Source organism: Dermacentor variabilis, chromosome 2, assembly GCF_050947875.1.
Source record: "Dermacentor variabilis isolate Ectoservices chromosome 2, ASM5094787v1, whole genome shotgun sequence".
NCBI lineage: Eukaryota > Metazoa > Arthropoda > Arachnida > Ixodida > Ixodidae > Dermacentor > Dermacentor variabilis.
Window position 1 is genome coordinate 90,915,660 of NC_134569.1, and position 21,358 is coordinate 90,937,017.

General features: G+C 47.4%; 1 protein-coding gene across 1 annotated transcript in view; it reads right to left on the reverse strand.

Annotated features, from left to right (window-relative positions):
• Positions 1–20,418: 20,418 nt before the first annotated feature.
• Positions 20,419–21,358, reverse strand: part of U2af50 (U2 small nuclear riboprotein auxiliary factor 50) — a 59,018-nt gene continuing 58,078 nt past the window's right edge. Inside the window, exon 11 of the mRNA XM_075681271.1 lies at positions 20,419–21,210. Coding sequence (XP_075537386.1) covers positions 21,079–21,210 — 132 coding nt within the window. The 3' untranslated portion in view covers positions 20,419–21,078. The remainder of the gene's footprint in view (positions 21,211–21,358) is intronic.

Sequence of the window (21,358 nt, forward strand, 5' to 3'; positions counted from 1 at the left end):
AAAATAATTTCCCTGCGATTTCCTTATATGCTCGCTTCATACGGTTGTGGTTAAATAAAATCGGGCCGACGGCAGTATTCGAACACAGCGTCTCTACCACTGGAGCCCGATATAGAAACTATAAGGCCACGAACGCATGCACTGACAAGGAGCATAGAACGCCCATATGAATTTCCCACAGGCAAGCCAATGCGTTGAGATACTTGGCGCGTTTTTATTTGGCCACCTCGACGGGCTGAATCGATTAGTAGCGATTATACGTGTCCGTCCAGCAGAGGGTGCTAAGAGTCTCTGGCAACCTTTAACGGTACAACGTTATCTAGTGAGGCGAGTCTAGCAGTGTTATTGGAGGAATTAGAGGGCAGTAAATGGGATATAATAGGGTTCAGTGAAGTTAAGAGGATGAAGGAAGCATATACAGTGCTGAAAAGCGGGCACGTCCTGTGCTACCGGTGCTTAGCGGAGAGACGAGAACTAGAAGTCGGATTCTTGATTAATAATTATATAGCTGGTAACATACAGGAATTCTACAGCATTAATGAGAGGGTGGCAGGTCTTGTTGTGGAACTTAATAAGAGGTACAAATTGAAGGTCGTACAGGTCTACGCCCCCACATCCAGTCATGATGACCAGGAAGTCGAAAGCTTTTATGAAGACGAAAGCTTCTATGAAGCAGGCTGGAGACAAGTCGGTCGGGGAATATGGCATAGGCTCTAGGAATAGCAGGTGAGAGTTATTAGTAGACTTTGCAGAACAGAATAATATGCGGATAATGAATACCTTCTTCCGCAAGCGGGATAGCCGAAAGTGGACGTGGAGGAGCCCGAATGGCGAGACTAGAAATGAAATGTACTTTACACTCTGCGCTAACCCTGGCATCATACAAGATGTGGACGTTGCTCGGCAAGGTGCGCTGCGGTGACCATAGGATGGTAATAAATCGAATTAGCCTAGACTTGAGGAGGGAACGGAAGAAACTGGTACATAAGAAGCCGATCAATGAGTTAGCGGTAAGAGGGAAAATAGAGGAATTCCGGATCAAGCTACAGAACAGGTATTCGGCTTTAACTCAGGCAGAGGACCTTAGTGTTGAACATATGAACGGCAATTTTATGGGCATCATTAAGGAGTGTGCAACAGAAGTCGGTGGTAACTCCGTTAGACAGGATGCCAGTAAGCTATCGCAGGAGACGAAAGATCTGATCAAGAAACGCCTATGTATGAAAGCCTCTAACCCTACAGCTAGAATAGAGCTGGCAGAACTTTCCAAGTTAATCAACAAGCGTAAGATAGCTGACATAAGGAAGTATAATATGGATAGAATTGAACATGATCTTAGGAAAGGAGGAAGCCTAAAAGCAGTAAAGAAGAAACTGGGAATAGGCGAGAATCAGATGTATGCGTTAAGAGACAAAGCCGGCAATATCATTACTAATATGGATGAGATAGTTCAAGTGGCTGAGGAGTTCTATAGAGATTTATACAGTACAAGGGGCACCCACGACGATAATCGAAGAGAGAATAGTCTAGAGGAATTCGAAATCCCACAGGTAACGCCGGAAGAAGTAAAAAAAGCCTTGGGAGCTATGCAAAGGGGGAAGGCAGCTGGGGAGGATCAGGTAACAGCAGATTTGTTGAAGGATAGTGGGCAGGTTGTTCTAGAGAAACTGGCCACCCTGTATACGCAGTGCCTCATGACTTCGAGTGTACCGGAATCTTGGAAAAACGCTAACATAATCCTAATCCATAAGAAAGGGGACGCCAAAGACTTGAAAAATTATAGACCGATCAGCTTACTGTCCGTTGCCTACAAAGTATTTACTAAGGTAATTTCAAATAGAATCAGGCACACCTTAGACTTCTGTCAACCAAAGGACCAGGCATGATTACGTAAAGGCTACTCAACAATAGACCATATTCACACTATCAATCAGGTGATAGAGAAATGTGCGGAATATAACCAACCCTTATATATAGCTTTCATTGATTACGACAAAGCGCTTGATTCAGTCGAAACCTCAGCAGTCATGGATGCATTACGGAATCAGGATGTAGACGAGGCGTATGTAAAAATACTGAAAGATATATATAGCGGCTCCATAGCCACCGTAGTCCTCCATAAAGAAAGCAACAAAATCCCAATGAAGAAAGGCGTCAGGCAGGGAGATACGATCTGTTCAATGCTATTCACAGCGTGTTTACAGGAGGTATTCAGAGACCTGGATTGGGAATAATTGGGGATGAGTTAATGGAGAATACCTTAGTAACTTGCGATTCGCTGATGATATTGCCTTGCTTAGTAACTCAGGAAACCAATTGCAATGCATGCTCACTGACCTGGAGAGGCAAAGCAAAAGGGTGGGTCTAAAAATTAATCTGCCGAAAACTAAAGTAATGTTTAACAGTCTCGGAAGAGAACAGAAGCTTACGATAGGTAGCGAGGCACTGGAAGTGGTAAAGAAATACATCTACTTAGGACAGGTAGTGACCGCGGATCCGGATCATGAGACTGAAATAATCAAAAGAATGATAATGGGCTGGGGTGCGTTTGGCAGGCATTCTCAGATCATGAACAGTAGGTTGCCATTATCCCTAAAGAGAAAAGTGAATAATAGCTTTGTCTTACCAGTACTGACGTAGGGGGCAAAAACCTGGATGCTTACGAAAAGGAGAACGTGTGTCTCCTCCTCTATAGCCTGCCGTGGTTGAGCTCATACGAGCGGGGCGCACCCTAGCTTGCAGTAGGGCACTGCACCGGCCTGAGTTTTCGGCCCGGGCCCGTCTCGGGCCCGTAATACCAAGCGTCGGCCCGCCTCGGGCCCAGGGAATTTATTAAGCTTAACCAGAGCCCGCGTGTGCTGGACCGGGCCCGACCCGGGCACGCTGGAAGAAATTTGTTGATGATGATCATTATTATTGGTGCCTTCCCCTTTGTAGCGAGTGATCAGGCAGAAAATCCGGTCTGTACACGCACTGAAATTTTGCTTTACCCGCGGTGGTTGCTTAGCAGTGAAGCTGTTGCGCTGCTAAGCTCTAGGACGCCGCTTCGATTCCCGGCCGCATGGAGGCGGAATGCAAGAAACACACGTGCACTTAACTTCGGCACACGTTAAAGAACTCCAGGAGGTCAAAATTAAACTGGTCCCCACTACGGCGGGCCTCGTAATCATATCGTGCTTTTGGCACGTAATACGCCAGAATATGAATGAAATGTTTGCTTATATGGTACATGAAAAGTCATTACAATAGAAGTATACCGACAATAAAACATCATGAAAAAACATGAAAGAAAACTAACATAAAGAACAGGATAGAAGCAAACCCATGACATTCTCTTTAATGCTCTTCTCTGCACTTCATGTTGGAAATAATAATGATCCCACAAATTCGTGCACACAAAATTGCCGCGCGACTGGCCGCTCGAGGCACTTTGCGCGTATTCGCGAGCTTCTCTCATGCTCGGAAAAACACTTTTGTGTAGCACGTATTGAGCAAGAGAAAGCTGTATCGGGAGTTTTTCATGTTGCACTACAATTTTTTTTCATTTACACTTTTCATCTAATTATAATATTTAAGAAGCTTGATTAATTAAGACTAATCATCTGATTAGACGGAATGAAAAAAAATAATTTGAGTATCTCCAAGCGACGGCAAACAACACTAGCTCGGTTCTTGTCCAGCTACGTGGCATTTGCATGTTCTTTAATGTTTGGCTCAAGTTACGTGGGACACCCTGTATAATGAAGCTGTCGCAGACCATGCCTCAGGCTATCCCAGATAAAAGGTTGCTCCCTTCTTTTTTGAAATAAAGACAGAAAATACGCCTAAAATAACACGCAGTGGTACAAAAAAGACTATGCCCGAAGACGATGCCACGAGAATAGGACTGTGCGAAGCCCAGCAAAAGGCAAAAATCTGTATGTTCTTGCGCAAGAACCGCACGTTGTCCAGGCTCTCCGGCTTCCAGCAAGTCTTCCTCTCTTGGAGTACGTACCCAGCTGCCCTAAAATTGCGTTCGCTACTTACAGACTCTACTCGCGGTTTGTGTCAGCCTCACCCTCTCGGGGTCTAACCAGCTACAGTGCGTAAGCAATACAATACCAAAATCTTTGTTTCTCTCATGGGAACGCCAGTGATCTGGCCCATTGCCTGAGTTGTTATTCTTTCGCTGGTGCGCATGCGTTCATCTTGATCGTACGATTCGGTCCTATGATGACAAGGGGCACGCGAATTCACAAATTCAAGAGTTCACGCAAACAGTCGAATTCACGAACATGCAGCATAATATAAACGCACCACTATAAAGAGACACCTCTTGCACTAAAATAATGTAATAGTGTTGGTGAACGTGCGACCGCAAAAACGTTAATAGGGAAATGGTTTGAAGAGAGTTCTTTTATAATTTATTTTTCCTTAATTGCGCAGAAACAATGTTCATTTTTGTGGACAAAAATGTGAACTTCACCTGTTTTTATATTTTCTTTGTTACAAGGTATACAAGATCCAGCTCTTAGCACGTCTCACTTCAGCTTGGCACCTGATGCCTTGACCCTGTAACATAGCAGCTCGGCCTCCTCCTTACAGAATTTGTCGAGGGATCAAATACATGAATAATAACTGCACTGTCATTGCCAAAGATGCTGCAAACGAATTCTTGAACGCTATGCACTGTCAAGTAAAATATGTATTTTTTAATAAAACAGTATGCTCGTATGTCCCCAAAAAAATAACTGATATCATTGTTTCCATGTTTTTTGCCTAATAATTAAGTAAAGAAAATATCACACGAACTTACGAAATGTACCAGTTCGAAACCGGCAAAGCAGTGTGTGCTGCTGATATGAAAAATGTAAAGGCCGTTGAACGAACAAGTTGAGGACAAATACTTTAATGAAACTTTGTTATTTAAGAACCCTGTATACATTTTTGTACATATACAACGGCCAGGGAAACATCTCATTGACGCTGTCCTTTATCCGATGTATTGCGCAGGGGCGCCTGTCACCGGTGGTGTATTGTCAGTCATTGCACCGAAATTATAGTCTCAACAGAGAGCATATATAAAAAGCAGCAGTTCTGCAAAATACACGAGGGCGAGGCAAAAAGTGCGAATATATGACAAACGGGGTACTTTATTTAAAAGTAGCCTCCATGAGCATTTAGACATTTGTCCCACTGGTTAACGGGTCGCGTCATTCCCGTCTCATAAAGCTCCCTGGGTTGCTGCTTCAAAAAGTCTGTAACTGACTCTTTCACGTCATTTTCTGAGGCGAATCAGGTTCCCTTGAGCTATTTATTCAATTGCCCCAAAATGTGGAAGTCCTAAGGCGGCAGGTCTGAGCTGTCTGGCGGATGTTGCAGCGTTTCCCACTTGAACTTTGCCAGTTTTGTGTTAACCCCATCAGCGACGTGCGGACGGGCATTGTCGTGGAGCAAGATGACCCCATTCGTCAATTTTCCACGTCGTTTGTTCTTGACTGCGGCATGGAGCCGATCCGGCGTTTCACAATATCGGAAACGATTGACAGTCTCTCCAGGTTTAGCAAATTTGATCACTAAGGACCCCTGACGATCGAAAAAAAGTTAATACTTTACCGGTGGAAATGACGGCCTTTGCTTTCTTTGGGGGTGGTGAATTCGAATGTTTCCACTGTAAGCTTTGGAACCGAGTTTCAGGTTCGTAGTAGTGCTACCATGATTCGTCCCCGGTCAATTACAGACAAGAAGTCGTCATTGTTGTCAAGAAGTCGTCACCCTCATTGTGATACCGGATAAGATGAGTCAATGCAGCGCCGAACCTCTCCGTCTTCTGGCGGTGGTCCAAAATCTTGGGCAACCATTGCGCACACAAGAGCCGATAACCGAGATGTTCATGAATTATGGTGTGAACCGAACCATGACTGATGTTCACATGCTGTGCCAGTTCATCGATGCCCGTACTCCGTTCTTGTCTAACCAGCTCATCAACCTTTGCAATTGTGTTGGGAGTGATTGCACGGTGGCTTTGGCCGTGTCTTGGATCGTCTTTGCAACTTTCACCTCCTTTTTTTGAACCATTTGCTCGAACGCTTCAAAGTGGCCAATGAAATGCAATGTTTAACTTAAAAGCAGCCATAATGCTACTAATTTTTTCGGGGGGAACACCATCAGCTGTCAAAAACTTCACGACACCACGCTGTTCAACTTTTGAAGTGTTTATTATGTGTGTGTCACTTGTATAAATGAGAGATGCCTGAGATGCCTCGCAGATAACGAACAGAACCGTTATTGCGCGGGATCGGTTGCCTCACTTTCATTTTACTCGCCCTCGTACATTAGAAATGCGAAGATACAATGGAATATACAAATGCGAAGATACAGCTTGATAAAGGACAAAAAAGTGTCACTGGAAACAAAGTTCACGGCACGTGTACACAAAACCTCGCAACAAAATATTTAAATATACGTATAAGTCTCCAATATATCTAGTTATCTAAGAAAAAGTCGCGGTATATAATGCGTCGAACAAGGCAAATAAACATTCACAGATATCCTGAGCCCCCCACCCCCTCCTTCACTCCCCTTGACAATCGCGCGCGACGGAAGGCGGTGCTCTTCTTCAGGGCTTTTCTCTCTTGCGCACGCAAGACTGAGCCACCATCGTCGGCTCAATCATTCCACCCCCACCCACCCCCTCCTCCCACGCTTTCATTCGCACATATAGCACGCGGCGCGCGGTCAGGATGTTATCGCCCTTGGACTTTATACGGAACATGATGGAGGCGGCGACAGCAGATATGCGCCTGGAGTGTACACATAATTGCTATCGCAAAAATATATTAAGAGTATATGGTAACTGAAGCATCCCGTGGCCCATTACTTTCCGCAAAAGAAGAAGTAACAAAATCGAACTTTCACCATGCGACGATTCGCTGCGCCGCAACAATGCATATTTTTTTCTTTTGTGGGGCGGGGCACCGAAATGAAAAAAAAAGAAAGAAACGCGAAGGAAAGCATGTTGGCCCCAATCGAATGCCTACTTTGGGCACCCATCGAAGGAATATCCAAGAAAACTTGAGACGCTTGGTCCAGAGAGAACGATACGCACACTGCTCGGTGTCCTACACCGGCGAGACAAGGCTTTCCGGAGATGCAGCGCTCAAGCGAACGCGTTGTAATCCGTTGAGTCCCCACAGTGATGGCGGCGAGCGACCATCATTTCTTTTTCTCGTCTGCTAGCTGTAGACAGGCCAGCAGTTGGGCGAACAACGAGTTTATTGCGGTTGGGCAAGTTCATATATACAGAAGCCAACGTGACGTAACAGATCACGGGATTACTGGTGCGCCGTGACGACTGCAGATTCAGCCGTGCTACATCTCCCCTTTACTGGGAGACTAATTATGCCTTTCAGGTTGCGGGTATCGACAGGGCTTGTGGCGAGTCCTCGTGCTTCTGCGTGGCTCTTGGGAAGAGTGGTCTTCTCTTGAACCCTCTCCGGGAGCCGTTGCTGGACTATCTTCACGATGGGTCGGAAAGCCCCGCAGGTGTTCTCTTGTGCGCCTGATTTCTCGACCATCATCCGTTCTCAGGATCGCTGAACGGGGCGTATTGGCTGGCCTCAAAAGAATAGCAGGCGACCAGGTTCGCTGGAGGGTGTCGTATGTAGTGACTGGCTGGCCTGGAGAGAGGGGTGGTAGGTGCCTGGTTCCGCGGTTATAATATACCTTCTGGCGTTGACGGATCTCCTGGAGCCGGCTGTGAACGGCTTTGCTTGATACTGCCTCTGGTACTAGGTGGCTGGTGGGCACAGGCAGCAAGGTCCTCGTTTGCCGTCCCATGAGTCTCTGCACAGGTGACCTTAGAATATCATCTCTGGGGGTGTTGCGCCATTCGAGCAACGCCATATGAAAGTCAACTCGGTTACGTGAACATTTCTTTAGAAGCTTCTTGGCCTCTTGTACTGCTCTTTCCGTCATACCATTAGAGCGAGGATGATACGGACTTGACGTAACATGGGCAACGCCTAGCTTCAGCAGGAAATCTTTGAAAAACGCGCTGGTGAACGGTGGTCCGTTATCACTGCAGAGCTTAAGCGGTAAGCCATGTGTGGAGAACAGCTCTGCGCACCATGACGTCAGAGCGCTAGCAGTGCTCTGACGGAGTTCCCGGATCTCAAAAAAGAAAGAATAGAAGTCCACAATTACAGCAAATTCGCGGCCCTCATGGAAGAACAGGTCCATGCCAACGAATTCCCAGGGCAGCTTTGGGATGTCGTGGCAGTAAAGAGGCATTTTCGTGTTTCGCGGCTGGTATTTCTGGCAGACAGCGCAATTTTGGCAAAACTGCTCTATGTCATGCGACATATTTGGCCAGTACATAACGTCTCTTGCCCGTGCCTTCATTTTTTCCGCTCCCGGGTGCGCAGCGTGAAGCAGCAGCAAAATTTCTCGCTTTTTTGAAGATGGTATAACTACCTTGTTGCTGCGAAATACAAGGCCGTCTTGCGCATGCAGCTCTTCTTTGTAGGACCAGTACGGACGCACATTTTCGGGTACCTCGCTTCTTTCTGGCCAGCTTGTTTCGGCGTAACCTCGAAGCTTGACGAGAGCAGGATCTTCATTGGTGGCCGCAAGAAGATCCCTCAGGCGCTGTTGCGAAGCTGAAATGTAATCAAGCACATTTACTTGAAATTGCTCAGTTTCTTCTCGCAAGAGTTTCTTGCTAGGGAATCTAGATAAGGCGTCAGCCAAAAACAGTTCTTTCCCTGGCTTGTAGGTCAGCTTTATAGGATATCGCTGCAAAGTCAAACGCATGCGCTGCAGGCGAAGTGGACACTGATATAGTGGTTTGCTAAATATAGGCACCAAGGGGCGGTGATCAGTTTCGACTGTTACGCTTTCCTGGCCGAAGATGTAATCATGAAACTTGATGCAGCCATGCACTATCGCCAATGTTTCTTTCTCAATTTGTGCGTAGCGTTGCTGCGCCTCTGTTAGTGACCGTGACGAGAAAGCGACGGGGCGGCCATCTTGAATAAGCACTGCACCAACTCCCATTTGGCTCGCGTCGACGGAAAGGGTGACCGGCTTAGTTGCATCGAAAAAGGAAAGGATTGGTGCGTTAACTAAGCTCTCACGCAACATTTCATAGCTTCGTTGCTGAGCCTCGGTCCAAACCCAGGCAATGTCCTTGCGCAGCAATGTTCTCAGTGGTGCAGTCACGACGGACATGTTGGGAATGAAACGTTGCACATAATTCATCATGCCTAGAAAGACTTGGAGTTCCTTACTGTTCTTTGGCTCTTTCATTTCCAGTATGTCGTTCACTCGACCAGGGTCTAGGCGGAGGCCTTCTGTGCTAAGGATGTGCCCTAGGTAGCGGACTTCGGGCTGCAAAAAGGTGCATTTCTTGAGGTTTAGCTTGAGGTTGTTTTCGAGACAGCGTGCCAACAAAAGCGACAGGTGGTGGTCATGCTCGTCCTTCGTGCGGCCCCAAAGTAGTATGTCATCCATTACCACGGCTACGCACGGTAAGCCTTCCAGCAAGCGATGCATAGCTGCTTGGAATATTTCTGGAGCTGACGCAATGCCGAAGGGCATTCGAAGAAACCGATATCGCCCATACGGCGTGCTCATCGTACATAGTTTAGAGCTTGATTCAGAGAGTTTAATTTGCCAAAATCCTGATGCTGCGTCGAGTGTTGAGAAGTACTTAGCACCGGACAGTTGCGAGGCTGCGTCTTCTAGGGTTGGCATTGGGTAATGTTCGCGCAGCAGCACTTTATTAAGCGCCGTAGGGTCCAAGCAAATTCTAACCTTGTCCTTCTTAACAACTGTAACCATATGGCTAGACCACTCCGTAGGCTCGGTTACCTTTGTAATGACGCCTTGTGCTTCCATACGCTGTAGCTCAGCCGTGACTTTGTCCTGAAGAGCAACAGGAACTCTTCTTGCTGGAACGACGACGCCCACAGAGTGTGGCTTGAGCTTCATGTCGTACTCGAAATCTTTTAGCTGCCCGAGTCCCTCGAAGACGTCTGCAAAAGGCTGCGCTGGAGGGTACAGTTCATGCTGTATGTGTTGCATACGGTATATGAAGCCGAGACTTTCAGCTGCTGCGCCACTCAAAGTGGCAGGGACGTCTTGTTCGACAATAAAAAACGTTTGTTCCTTGGTTCTGTCATTTGCTGAAAGTATCAATTGGACTTTCGCATGCGCGGCTGTTGTGTGGCCAAAAAATGCTGTGAGCTTGACATTGCAGGCTTGTTGAGGCTTTTTTGGCAGCTTTGCAACGTCGCTTCTTGAAATGACACAACAATTGGCGCCTGTGTCTAGCTTGCACATGATGGGATGGCCCTCGATGTCGACCGTTGCGCTCCAGTGATCGGTGGTTATCGCACCGATAGTCAACGTTTGCAAAAAAAATTCGTCGTCTTCGGTTCGTAACCCTCGCATTTGTTGGTTGGCACTGCGCGGAAAGTTGGACGACTTGCATGCTAGAGCGAAATGGTTCAGCCTTCCGCACTTACGGCATGTTTTTCCTTTTGCAGGGCACGTGTCACTGCGGTGCATTTTACCCCCGCATTTGTAGCAAATGTTTTTTCTTGTTGCTACCGCGTTTACTATGGTGCCTTCGATGGCGCCCGTAGCTTCACTTATCTCACGAAAGTGCTCTTTGCTTTGTTCTTGCGCGCGGCAAATATCGACCGTCTTTTGGTACGTCGGGTTTTCCGCGATCAGTCTTTGCTGTAGGCTCTTATCCTGAGTGCCCAAAATAATTCTGCTACGCAACATGCGGTCTTCAAGTTCCCCAAATTCACAGTTCTTCGCTAACACACGCAGTTCTGTTAGCCATTCGTTAAACGTCTCGCCTTCTTTTTGGTTCCTTGAACCAAAACGAAATTCTTGGAATGTTAAGTTCGTTGCAGGCTTGTAATGCTCCTCAAATTTCTTAATCAGAACTTCAACGTCATTCCTGTCTTCCGCTTCCTCGAACTTGAAGGTACTGTACGACTTCCTAGCCTCTTCGCCTATGGTAACTAGCAACGTGGCTGCTTGAACGTCTTTTGGCTGCTTGTTCAATTGCGTAGCAGTGGAAAACAGCAGAAACTCACTTTTCCAAGTTTTCCAGGCAATCCAACGGTCGTGCGATGCATCCATAGACTTCGGGGGCGGTAGTAGAGCGGACGCCATCGACATATCGGCTGGGTTCCGCTGCCACCATGTAGACAGGCCAGCAGTTGGGCGAACAACGAGTTTATTGCGGTTGGGCAAGTTCATATATACAGAAGCCAACGTGACGTAACAGATCACGGGATTACTGGTGCGCCGTGACGACTGCAGATTCAGCCGTGCTACACTAGCCAGAAAGCATCCCAAACTCTGCCAGGCGAAAATCCACTCGGCCAGAGAAAAACGAACGTGCACCGAAGTGCGCCACGCGGTCTATGACGCGGTGGTCGGGGCAACATGAGAAAAACGCATGCGCTCTGGCTGCCTCTGGCAGCCCGTGGATAGCAAGCACAAAAAATTGGAAGAGGCTCAATGTGTCATCGTGAATGAAAGTCAAAGTAGAAAAATAAGTAAGAATGTAGTTAGCTTTGCTGGCTTTAGTGTCTTGACATGGATACTTTGGAGCAGGTGAAAAAAAAAATGTTGATATTGTTTTCTGTGAGATGACGTCACAAATGGTCAACCACAACGCTTCGTCTCATCGGACTTCGCTGCGTGCTTTGTCAAGCTGTCTGATAGTGTGCTGATTTGGCTTGTCTCGTTGTATGGTCCGATGTACGACTTTAGAAAAGTCAATGCACCTATTGCGTCAAATGTTTATAAGAACATTAAACTCACAACGTTCCGGAATTGAAAACCTAAAGCACAACTTTGGAAATGACAATGCACCTTTCAGATCGAAAGTTTCTGAGAACTTTAGGGCCATAAAGTTTCGGAATTGAAATCCATGCGCTCCGTAGATTCCGCGGCCTCCGCGAGATGCCGCGACGAGCCCGCTCGCCATCGAAACGCCCTTGAAACTTTGTGCTTGGATGGGGCTCCTTGCGTTAGGCGTCTCCCGGTGCATGGGCGTTGCCACGAAATCCAGCCAGAGTTCGCAATGATCGCGCCGAAATATCTTTTCGCGCATGAAAAAAAAAAAAGACATTCTAGACAAAATCCAGAATGATTTCCGGCGACAGGGGTTGTGTTGGTCGCCGGTGCATGACAGCGCAAAAAAAAAAAAAGAAAAAAAAATCCGGGGAAGGGATGAAGCCCCATAAGCACCCCACCCCCTTCCCCTCGCTACGCCCCTGCCCTTCACTACAGATGGCGGTAGTTGTCTGGTCGGTCTGATCGGTCGACGAGTCTGCATGGTGCTTCCAGCGTGCCAGGCCGCTGCCTGGCACGCTGCAAGCAGCTCTTTGGCGGGCTGCATTTCAAGCGTAAGATTTTGCACAGAGGCTACTGCATGTCTAAATTATCTAAAACTAGGCTTTTTACGCGGTCGGAAATTTCGTTGCAGTTGGCCTTTAATGAGTGGGTCCGAGTCCGGCTCGGGCCCGCGGCCTCACGCCCGAGCCCGGTCTTTGCCCGCGCAATGCTCTAGCTTGGAGGTAATCTACAGGGGGTGCAAAAGTTGGGCGAGCAGAGATAGCTCGTGGCTTTGTGCGCGTGGACTTCCTGCGTTTCGGAGACGCGTTGAAGCGAGAGGCAACACGAAGCATTCGCTCTGATCTGCAGGCGCTCTTCATCACGCTTGACAGCGAGCGGTCATTGCCATCATGTGAGGTTTCTTCATGTTTGTCCGTGCTTACTAATTAGTAAGCGAATTCTTGCTGCAATTTATATGGCCGATAACACTACGAATCTTACTTCGTATGGTTGTGTAGTACTTTGCTATCGCTATCAATGCTTCGCCTTTCGGGTGAAACTGCAACTTTTTTTTTCATTTTAGAAATGCAACTTTGGAAATTACTTCCGCATAGCCATATATTATTACTCGATGTGGGATTATTAAAACAATCATGATGCACATTAAAACATATTTTATCCGCATCTCGAACTTCCTATCAGTTTTTGTTAGATTGTGCACTTGTATGCGATGTGTTGTTAATATTACCATTTCAGCCATTTTCCGTGTTATGTTATGTGTTCCGTGTTTTCCGTGTTTGGCGCACAATGTTCAAATCCGTATTGCGTGTTAGCGGTTTGCGCACGAAATCCAAGCCCAGCGAGCCACTGCGATTTTCCCGTAGACGAGTCATCTTTTTCTGACGAACAAACGCTGGGAGGTCTATGACATTGTAAGCGAAAGTCGCGTAAAGCCAGATTTTTTTGCGCGAAACTACTGCCGTCGCTATTACGTTTCGGACAAATATGTGTATCACATACTTAAAAAAAGGCACTGCGATTGTTTTTGAACATTATAAAGCTGCTTGGCCGCTAGACGATGCTGTCAATATGCAAGTGTTATTATTCATCTGCTCGTAAACGAGGAGACTGCAGTTCTGTTCAACAGACTTACAAAAGACTTAAACTTCTAGATATCCCCAGTATTTCTCGTGTATATATGTATACGTGCCAGACTTCATTCGACGCCACGACCGTGGTCACGACTAAGCCTCTGGCAGAACCGAAAGCACAGGCGTATTGTCTATTAGAAAAAGAGCAAGTGAATGAAATGTTTCTTGTAGTGATGATGTTGATGTCCTGGTGCTATACCCTGTACCCTTACAGTATGCGGGCTGATACATCACCATTAAGAGAGAAGAAAGCAAGTTAACGACAACAGAAATATAATTACCATGATGATTACCGATGCGGTGACGGCCCCGTCTTGTGGTGGGAAACTGTACCACTGCTTCCAGATCAGTAAGAGCGGCGAAGCGTCGTGCCACACGATCTCGAGGCCATGTGGATACAACAGCACGGTACGATGGGTAAACAACTGCGGCCATAGTTCCGCGTAGACACCGTATAGTTGACACCGCGGCATAACTTTGAGAGACACATATAGTTAGCAACGAATTGAGGGGAGAAGGCGGAGAGGGCTTGGCAGCGGTAAACCTTATCGCCGATATTGCATATTCGTACGCGTCGTTTTTAAGAACGACTGTTCAAATACATGTAAAACTCAGAAATGCTCTTATTAGACCACCGCTGAACATAGTTTAATAAAATTTGTTTAAGATGGCGAAAAAAAAACCTCCTAAAGAGGACAGGAAGCAAAATATTGATTTAGGGCCTCAAGTTTTTCTTTACATAAATTGTCGAAAATCGAACTGATGCACAAAACTTGCAAATCCTCAGCGCAGTGCCCCCCAAAAAAGAAATAAGAAACTCAATGCTTTTCCACTCTGTGAAGGATGACCAGCGAAGCTGCGTATGTGGGCCCCTTAATGGCGAACTGCACCTCCGCCGCAGTTCGGCCTGGTATTGCATACCTTGGGAATCGGCCCACATATGGAGAGTACTTAACGCCTGTTTCACCTCCATCGCGGGTCGGGCCGCTATGCATGCCTTGAAGATCGGCCCACGTATGGGGAGTACTTAACGCCTGCTACCCGCCGTGGTTGCTCAGTGGCTATGGTGTTGGGCTGCTGAGCACGAGGTCGCGGGATCGAATCCCGGCCACGGCGGCCGCATTTCGATGGGGGCGAAATGCGAAAACACCCGTGTGCTTAGATTTAGGTGCACGTTAAAGAACCCCAGGTGGTCGAAATTTCCGGAGTCCTCCACTACGGCGTGCCTCATAATCAGAAAGTGGTTTTGGCACGTAAAACCCCAAATATTATTATTATTAACGCCTCCTTCACCTCCATCGCGGGTCGGGCCGCTATTGCATGCCTTGGGGATCGGCCCACGTATATGGGGAGTACTTAACGCCTGCTTCACCTGCGCCGCGGGTCGGGCCGCTGTGGCACGCCTTGGGGCTCGGCCCACGTATGGGGAGTACTTAACGCCTGCTTCACCTCCACCGCGGGTCGGGCCGCTGTTGCACACCTTGGGGCTCGGCCCACGTATGGGGAGTACTTAACGCCTGCTTCACCTCCACCGCGGGTCGGGCCGCTGTTGCACACCTTGGGGCTCGGCCCTCGTATGGGGAGTACTTAACGCCTGCTTCACCTCCACCGCGGGTCGGGCCGCTGTTGCACACCTTGGGGCTCGGCCCTCGTATGGGGAGTACTTAACGCCTGCTTCACCTCCACCGCGGGTCGGGCCGCTGTGGCACGCCTTGGGGCTCGGCCCACGTATGGGGAGTACTTAACGCCTGCTTCACCTCCACCGCGGGTCGGGCCGCTGTTGCACACCTTGGGGCTCGGCCCTCGTATGGGGAGTACTTAACGCCTGCTTCACCTCCACCGCGGGTCGGGCCGCTGTTGCACACCTTGGGGCTCGGCCCTCGTATGGGGAGTACTTAACGCCTGCTTCACCTCCACCGCGGGTCGGGCCGCTGTTGCACACCTTGGGGCTCGGCCCTCGTATGGGGAGTACTTAACGCCTGCTTCACCTCCACCGCGGGTCGGGCCGCTGTTGCACACCTTGGGGCTCGGCCCTCGTATGGGGAGTACTTAACGCCTGCTTCACCTCCACCGCGGGTCGGGCCGCTGTTGCACACCTTGGGGCTCGGCCCTCGTATGGGGAGTACTTAACGCCTGCTTCACCTCCACCGAGGGTCGGGCCGCTGTTGCACACCTTGGGGCTCGGCCCTCGTATGGGGAGTACTTAACGCCTGCTTCACCTCCACCGCGGGTCGGGCCGCTGTTGCACACCTTGGGGCTCGGCCCTCGTATGGGGAGTACTTAACGCCTGCTTCACCTCCACCGCGGGTCGGGCCGCTGTTGCACACCTTGGGGCTCGGCCCTCGTATGGGGAGTACTTAACGCCTGCTTCACCTCCACCGCGGGTCGGGCCGCTGTTGCACACCTTGGGGCTCGGCCCTCGTATGGGGAGTACTTAACGCCTGCTTCACCTCCACCGCGGGTCGGGCCGCTGTTGCACACCTTGGGGCTCGGCCCTCGTATGGGGAGTACTTAACGCCTGATTCACCTCCACCGAGGGTCGGGCCGCTGTTGTACACATTGGGGATCGGCCCAAGTATGGGGAGTACTTAACGCCTGCTTCACCTACGCCACGGGTCGGGTTGCTATTGCGTACCTTGGAGACCAGCCCACGTATAGGGAATACTTAACGCCTGCTTCACCTCCGCCGCGGGTCAGGTTGCTACTGCATACCTTGGGAATCGGCCCACGTATGGGGAATACTTAACGCCTGCTTCACTTCTGCCGCGGGTCGGGTTGCTATTGCATACCTTGGGGATCGGCCCACGTATGGGGAGTACTTGACGCCTGCTTTACCTCCACCGCGGGTCGGGCCGGTATTGCATACCTTGGGGATCGGCCCACGTATAGGGAGTACTTAACGCCTGATTCACCTCCACCGCAGGTCAATCCGGCATAGCATTTTCAGGATCCGCCCACGCATGAAAAATTGTTGGTCTATACGCGCAGACGCGATCCGCAAGACCCTAGCCATAGACAGCTTCTCTGTAAAACGGATATCGCAGTTCTGTAGCCTGTATATCTGTTAAAGCAACTGAAGCGGGCAAATGTGATAGAGTTTACAGCTCAATGGGAAATTGTTGCAATATTCAGGAAGGTCTTTTGCAAATGTCCCACTCACAAATCAGTCTTAATACAGAAAGGTGAATAATACATTAATCCTGTCCGCTTTAGACGTGTCAATAGGTGCATCTTAGATTTTTCTTCCTGCTGTTGCAGAGTTACAAGCTGTTTCAGATTTCTTCAATTTTGCCATTTCTAACATTCTTTGTAAACGAAAGAAAGCAAATGAGCAAAACGATTTCTCCTTTCCCATGTATTTAAATATGAGCTTCTGAGTTTAAACTTTTTCTTGAAGGTTAACTAAATAGGAACATATCAGTTTAAGAACTTTAGACTGATAAAGTATTCTTTAAAACCTTTATAGTTTTGCAAAGTTTGCGGTGGCCCACCCCTAAATTTATAGTTGATCCATCACCTAATTTCAAGTTGGGCTGTCCCAAAATTGCAGTGAGCCCAACCCCAAATTTGAAGTTGGCCAATGCCGAATTCTAGTTGGCCTACCCGTACTAAAAGCTTTCCCATGTATTTTCTTAGAGCCCTATGTATCCCTATGACTATCTTTTCTGGTAATTCCTTTGTTGGTTTAAATTGTTTCTTATCGCTTATAAGCTACCAATCATCTACATTTACTCTATATAACAATTAAATGTATTCGAAAATTACGCATTCTTGTGCAGGTACAAGGCATTACACTTTTCCGGTGACGAAGCTGGGTATTCGCCAAAGGATGTTTACGCACGAAACGAAGCTAATCATTAACGATTTCATGCTCACAAAAAATAAATGTATTATATATTACTGTAGCTAAATTGCCCCATCGCAAGTAAAATATTTATGCAAGATAAACAAATATTTTTTTGAGCAATTTTTGACCGGGGAACCGAAAATGCACTCGAGTGCCGCACGTATTCCGCGGCTGCCTATATGCTGGGCCTGCCCTCTTTTGCCCCTGGCTATATGGCAGTCGGTGGCTTTACTCGCTCCCGTAAACGGCCGCAGCGGCTGCCACTCCAGAAGTTTTAGTATATAACCTCCTTGGTGACAAACCGATTTACTGCACTCCGCCGAACAAACGTTACAATCTGTTCCTTTACGACCAGGACCGATCCTGAAGACTGCAAGAAGTCACTTAGCGTCTCGAAACTGCCACAGGAAAAGGACAGGGGAAGGTGGGCCGATCCCGAAGGCGGATGCAGTGTGACGCTACGTCCGAAAGCGGCATCTGCCACATGGCAGTATGGGGAAAATTGAGCCCTCTCGCTATAAGCAACGTGTTGTTACGCAACGAGACATACGCCAAGTAGTTACACGTTCCATTCCCGCGTTCTGGAACCAATGAAAGCTGGGGCGCGCGCTTGCCCTCGCTTTCTAAAGCAAACCGTTGCGCGCGCCAGTTGCCTCGAAGGGCTGGTTGGCGTTGATTTGATTTGTTACAAAAAGAATGCGGCACAGTTAGCTTACCAGCAGAGGTGTAGCACTGGTGCACCTCAAAAAAAAAAAAAGAAAAGATAGAAAAAAAGTCATCACAGTCTGGCACAGTCACATGATAAGTCATCGAAAGCCCCAGCAGGCCGAGAAGTCCGAGGACCGAGGAGTATGCATTCTCACGGCCGCGTGGCACTGTACAGCAGCGCTCCACAAATATCGTCTCGTGGGAAGAAACTAATGTGCATCCTGAAGCGGCATGCGTAGGTTTCCTCTTGCCAGCACGTGTGACATGGTCGGCTTCAACGTGGCACTGAGCACAGTTTAAGGACGCAAGATGTCCTATTTTATGGAGCCAGGTGGGCGTGTGAGCACTGTTGGTGCGCATCTGAAACAATGTGACGCTCTCCAAGCGATTGAAGCCTCTTGTAATCCAAACTCTTTGCCAAGAGGTCCGATGAGATGGATGCAAAATGACTGCTAACCACTCCGTTAAGCTCTCCAGGTTAGTCAGGCAAAGTTAATGTCAGCGAATAGGAATGCGCAGAGCTAGCGAGACTGTCGGACCTCATAAATGCCTGAAATTCTAACATCGGTCGGCACGAACGGTATGGTGACGTTTGTGCCGGCCAGAATTGGAGCTGCTTTAGTCTCATGCAAGTGACAAATGCTAAGTTTTCTGTATCCTTGCGAAGGCATTGCACAGCAGCCTTTGAGTCTGTGATTATCACTACTGAGTTTTCGTTTCTACCGATAAGCGAGTGCAGTGCAACGCTAATTGCTATAAGTTCTGCTCGTGAGGACGACCTCAGGCATTTAGCCCACTCTTTGGTAAAAGTATGCATGCATCTGTGACCTAATGACGAAAATATATTTTTCACTCTGCCATTTCTTTGACCGGCAAGCCATCTTGTGAAACCTCTTGCAAGATATTCTGACCTTGTAGACCACCTCTGTACAATGAGGCAAGAAAATGCGACAAGCGAATACCGATACAGCTTTTTTACCTGTTTGACTGCTGTCATATAATCAAGAGAGAAGTGTACCAGTATGGAGGGGCCATGACAAAAGATTACGCAGTGCATGCTAGACCATACACGTCCCACAAGATGACAAAATTTGAGAGCATTTTGTGCGGTAGAAAACTTATTTTTTTACTTTGCAGTTGAACCATACATCAGTCTGTAAACACTGATGGGTGAAGAAATGAAGTGCGTTATTGGTTATTGTACTGAATGCAGCATCTTTTTCACCTTCTATGCTATATGCGTTTGTCCAGGCTACCTGTTATACTCTTGGATTATGATGAGTCCCTTACAAATTACTCTAAAATGCAGTGATATTTTGTAATTATAGTATTTTATGGCACACATGCCAAATTGAGTGTTATTCAAGTGTTCATGCAGGAACTATCGTGACTATTGTGACACCTTTGGGGCATATGCTGAACTATTGAAAACGTTAAAGGAGTTACATTTCCAAATGATTATACAAGCCACTTACACATCTTAAACCAACCACAAAGCAAATGCCAGAGCGTGTCACCCAAAGTTGCGCGGCGAGCTGGCGAGGCCATGGAGCTCAGAGGGGCCTGTTTGGCGCCGTTCTTAAATACCTTCTGGTGCGCAACTGAGGATGCCATCAGGTGCAAACATTTGCCATGGATAATGGCATATCTTGATGTAAAAAAGAAAATAAATAAAAAATAGAATAAGAAATAGCATTTTTAGTTTATTTTGGTATTCATCTCTCCATAAGCATACCACCATCGCCAACTGTGCTTTGGCATTAAAATAGATTGACAGAAAATTGGGTAAATTTCGCATTGCCAATGTTAATGCTGTGGCGCCATCTGGTAGGTAGAAATCGAAATATAAGGCAGAGAGCGAGGGGCAAATTCAGATCAAAGAGAGTGGTCTAGGCACTGGTGCGTTACACAATTGCAGTAATTGCAGTAGCTGCCGTAGTATTCACCACAATAGGGTATCGCACCTTACGCAATACCATACTCTACTAGTGTAGTAGTTTTCTTTACTTCCTTTTCCTGATGAATGCCTCAGCTTTAATATAGGTTTTCATAATCACAATATGACACTTGTTAAAATTTTAGTTACCTATTGCTGGCACAATGATGATTGTGGAACAAAATTAAATATGCATCTGCAGATATCTGAATATGTAGATGTTTTTAAATTGGTCATGCTAAATCTTCAGTCACAATGATTACCGAGTATTGTTTTAAAGTAAAAGTAACATTACATACAATGGCACTAATTGTAGAAGGTCATGTGCAATGCAAATATGCGCTAGTATATTTCATAGTTCCTCTTGTGCAACACAGCCTGTGTGCTGCAGGCTGTGCTTAAGTTTCTTAACAAACAATGCTCACAAGACAAACTTTACAGCAGCTTCTCTTTATTTCATGATGGTAGAGGACACGGCTACACAGGTATGAAAGCGTTTGGCGAATCACTTGAAAAAAATGGGAAGGAGCGTGCACTAGCACAGGGTGTGTAGTGATGAAAACAATTGTAGTTTTATCCAATTGGTCAGAAGCACATGTGAAGAGCTCCCTTTTCTTTAGAACACACACAGGCTGATCCAACATTCATGCAAGCTTGCCAACAGCTGTATGCCTGGCAGCTTTAGATCACGTATTACCTCCAATGAGGACAATGATGATGAAAACGAAATGAATTACCCCATCTGTCCACACCAAACTAACGTTCTGGGGCTGAGGTGTCCACACTGTTCACAACTGTAGGACAAAACACACAATGGTCACCAAAGAAAATATCCAGGATTAGAAACAAATGTGCCGTAAGAAAAGGAATAGTACATCCAGCTTGGGAAAAACACAGAAGCTTGGCTAAAACCTGCATGGCACAGGACAGCCAGCAGTGCCATCTTCAAAGCAATGACTGCTTATGGGCATGAGCTACAGGGTTGCACTTTAGAAATACATGCCCACAAGAGTGCAGCAGAAACAGAATATGCAGCAACAGGTGAAGATGGCAGGGGGTAGAGACCAAGCTGCAGTTACCAGGTTGCTTGCTCAGAATTCTCGACGGTGGTACTTGTCCGGGTCAAAGTAGGATGTTACAACTACACGGTTGCTGAACTTGCGTCCCGTCAAGCTCTGCTGTGCCTTCTGGCAGTCGATGACAGAATTGAACTCCACATAGGCCTGGAATAACACATGAAGGGTCCCCATATACATAGTGAAACCCAAGCTTCCTATCCTCCTGGCTAGGCTAACAAACAGCAGCGCTGCTAGACTGTGGACTGAATGCTACAGCTTTAAGTATCTCCAAAATGCACAAGTAAGGTCAAAG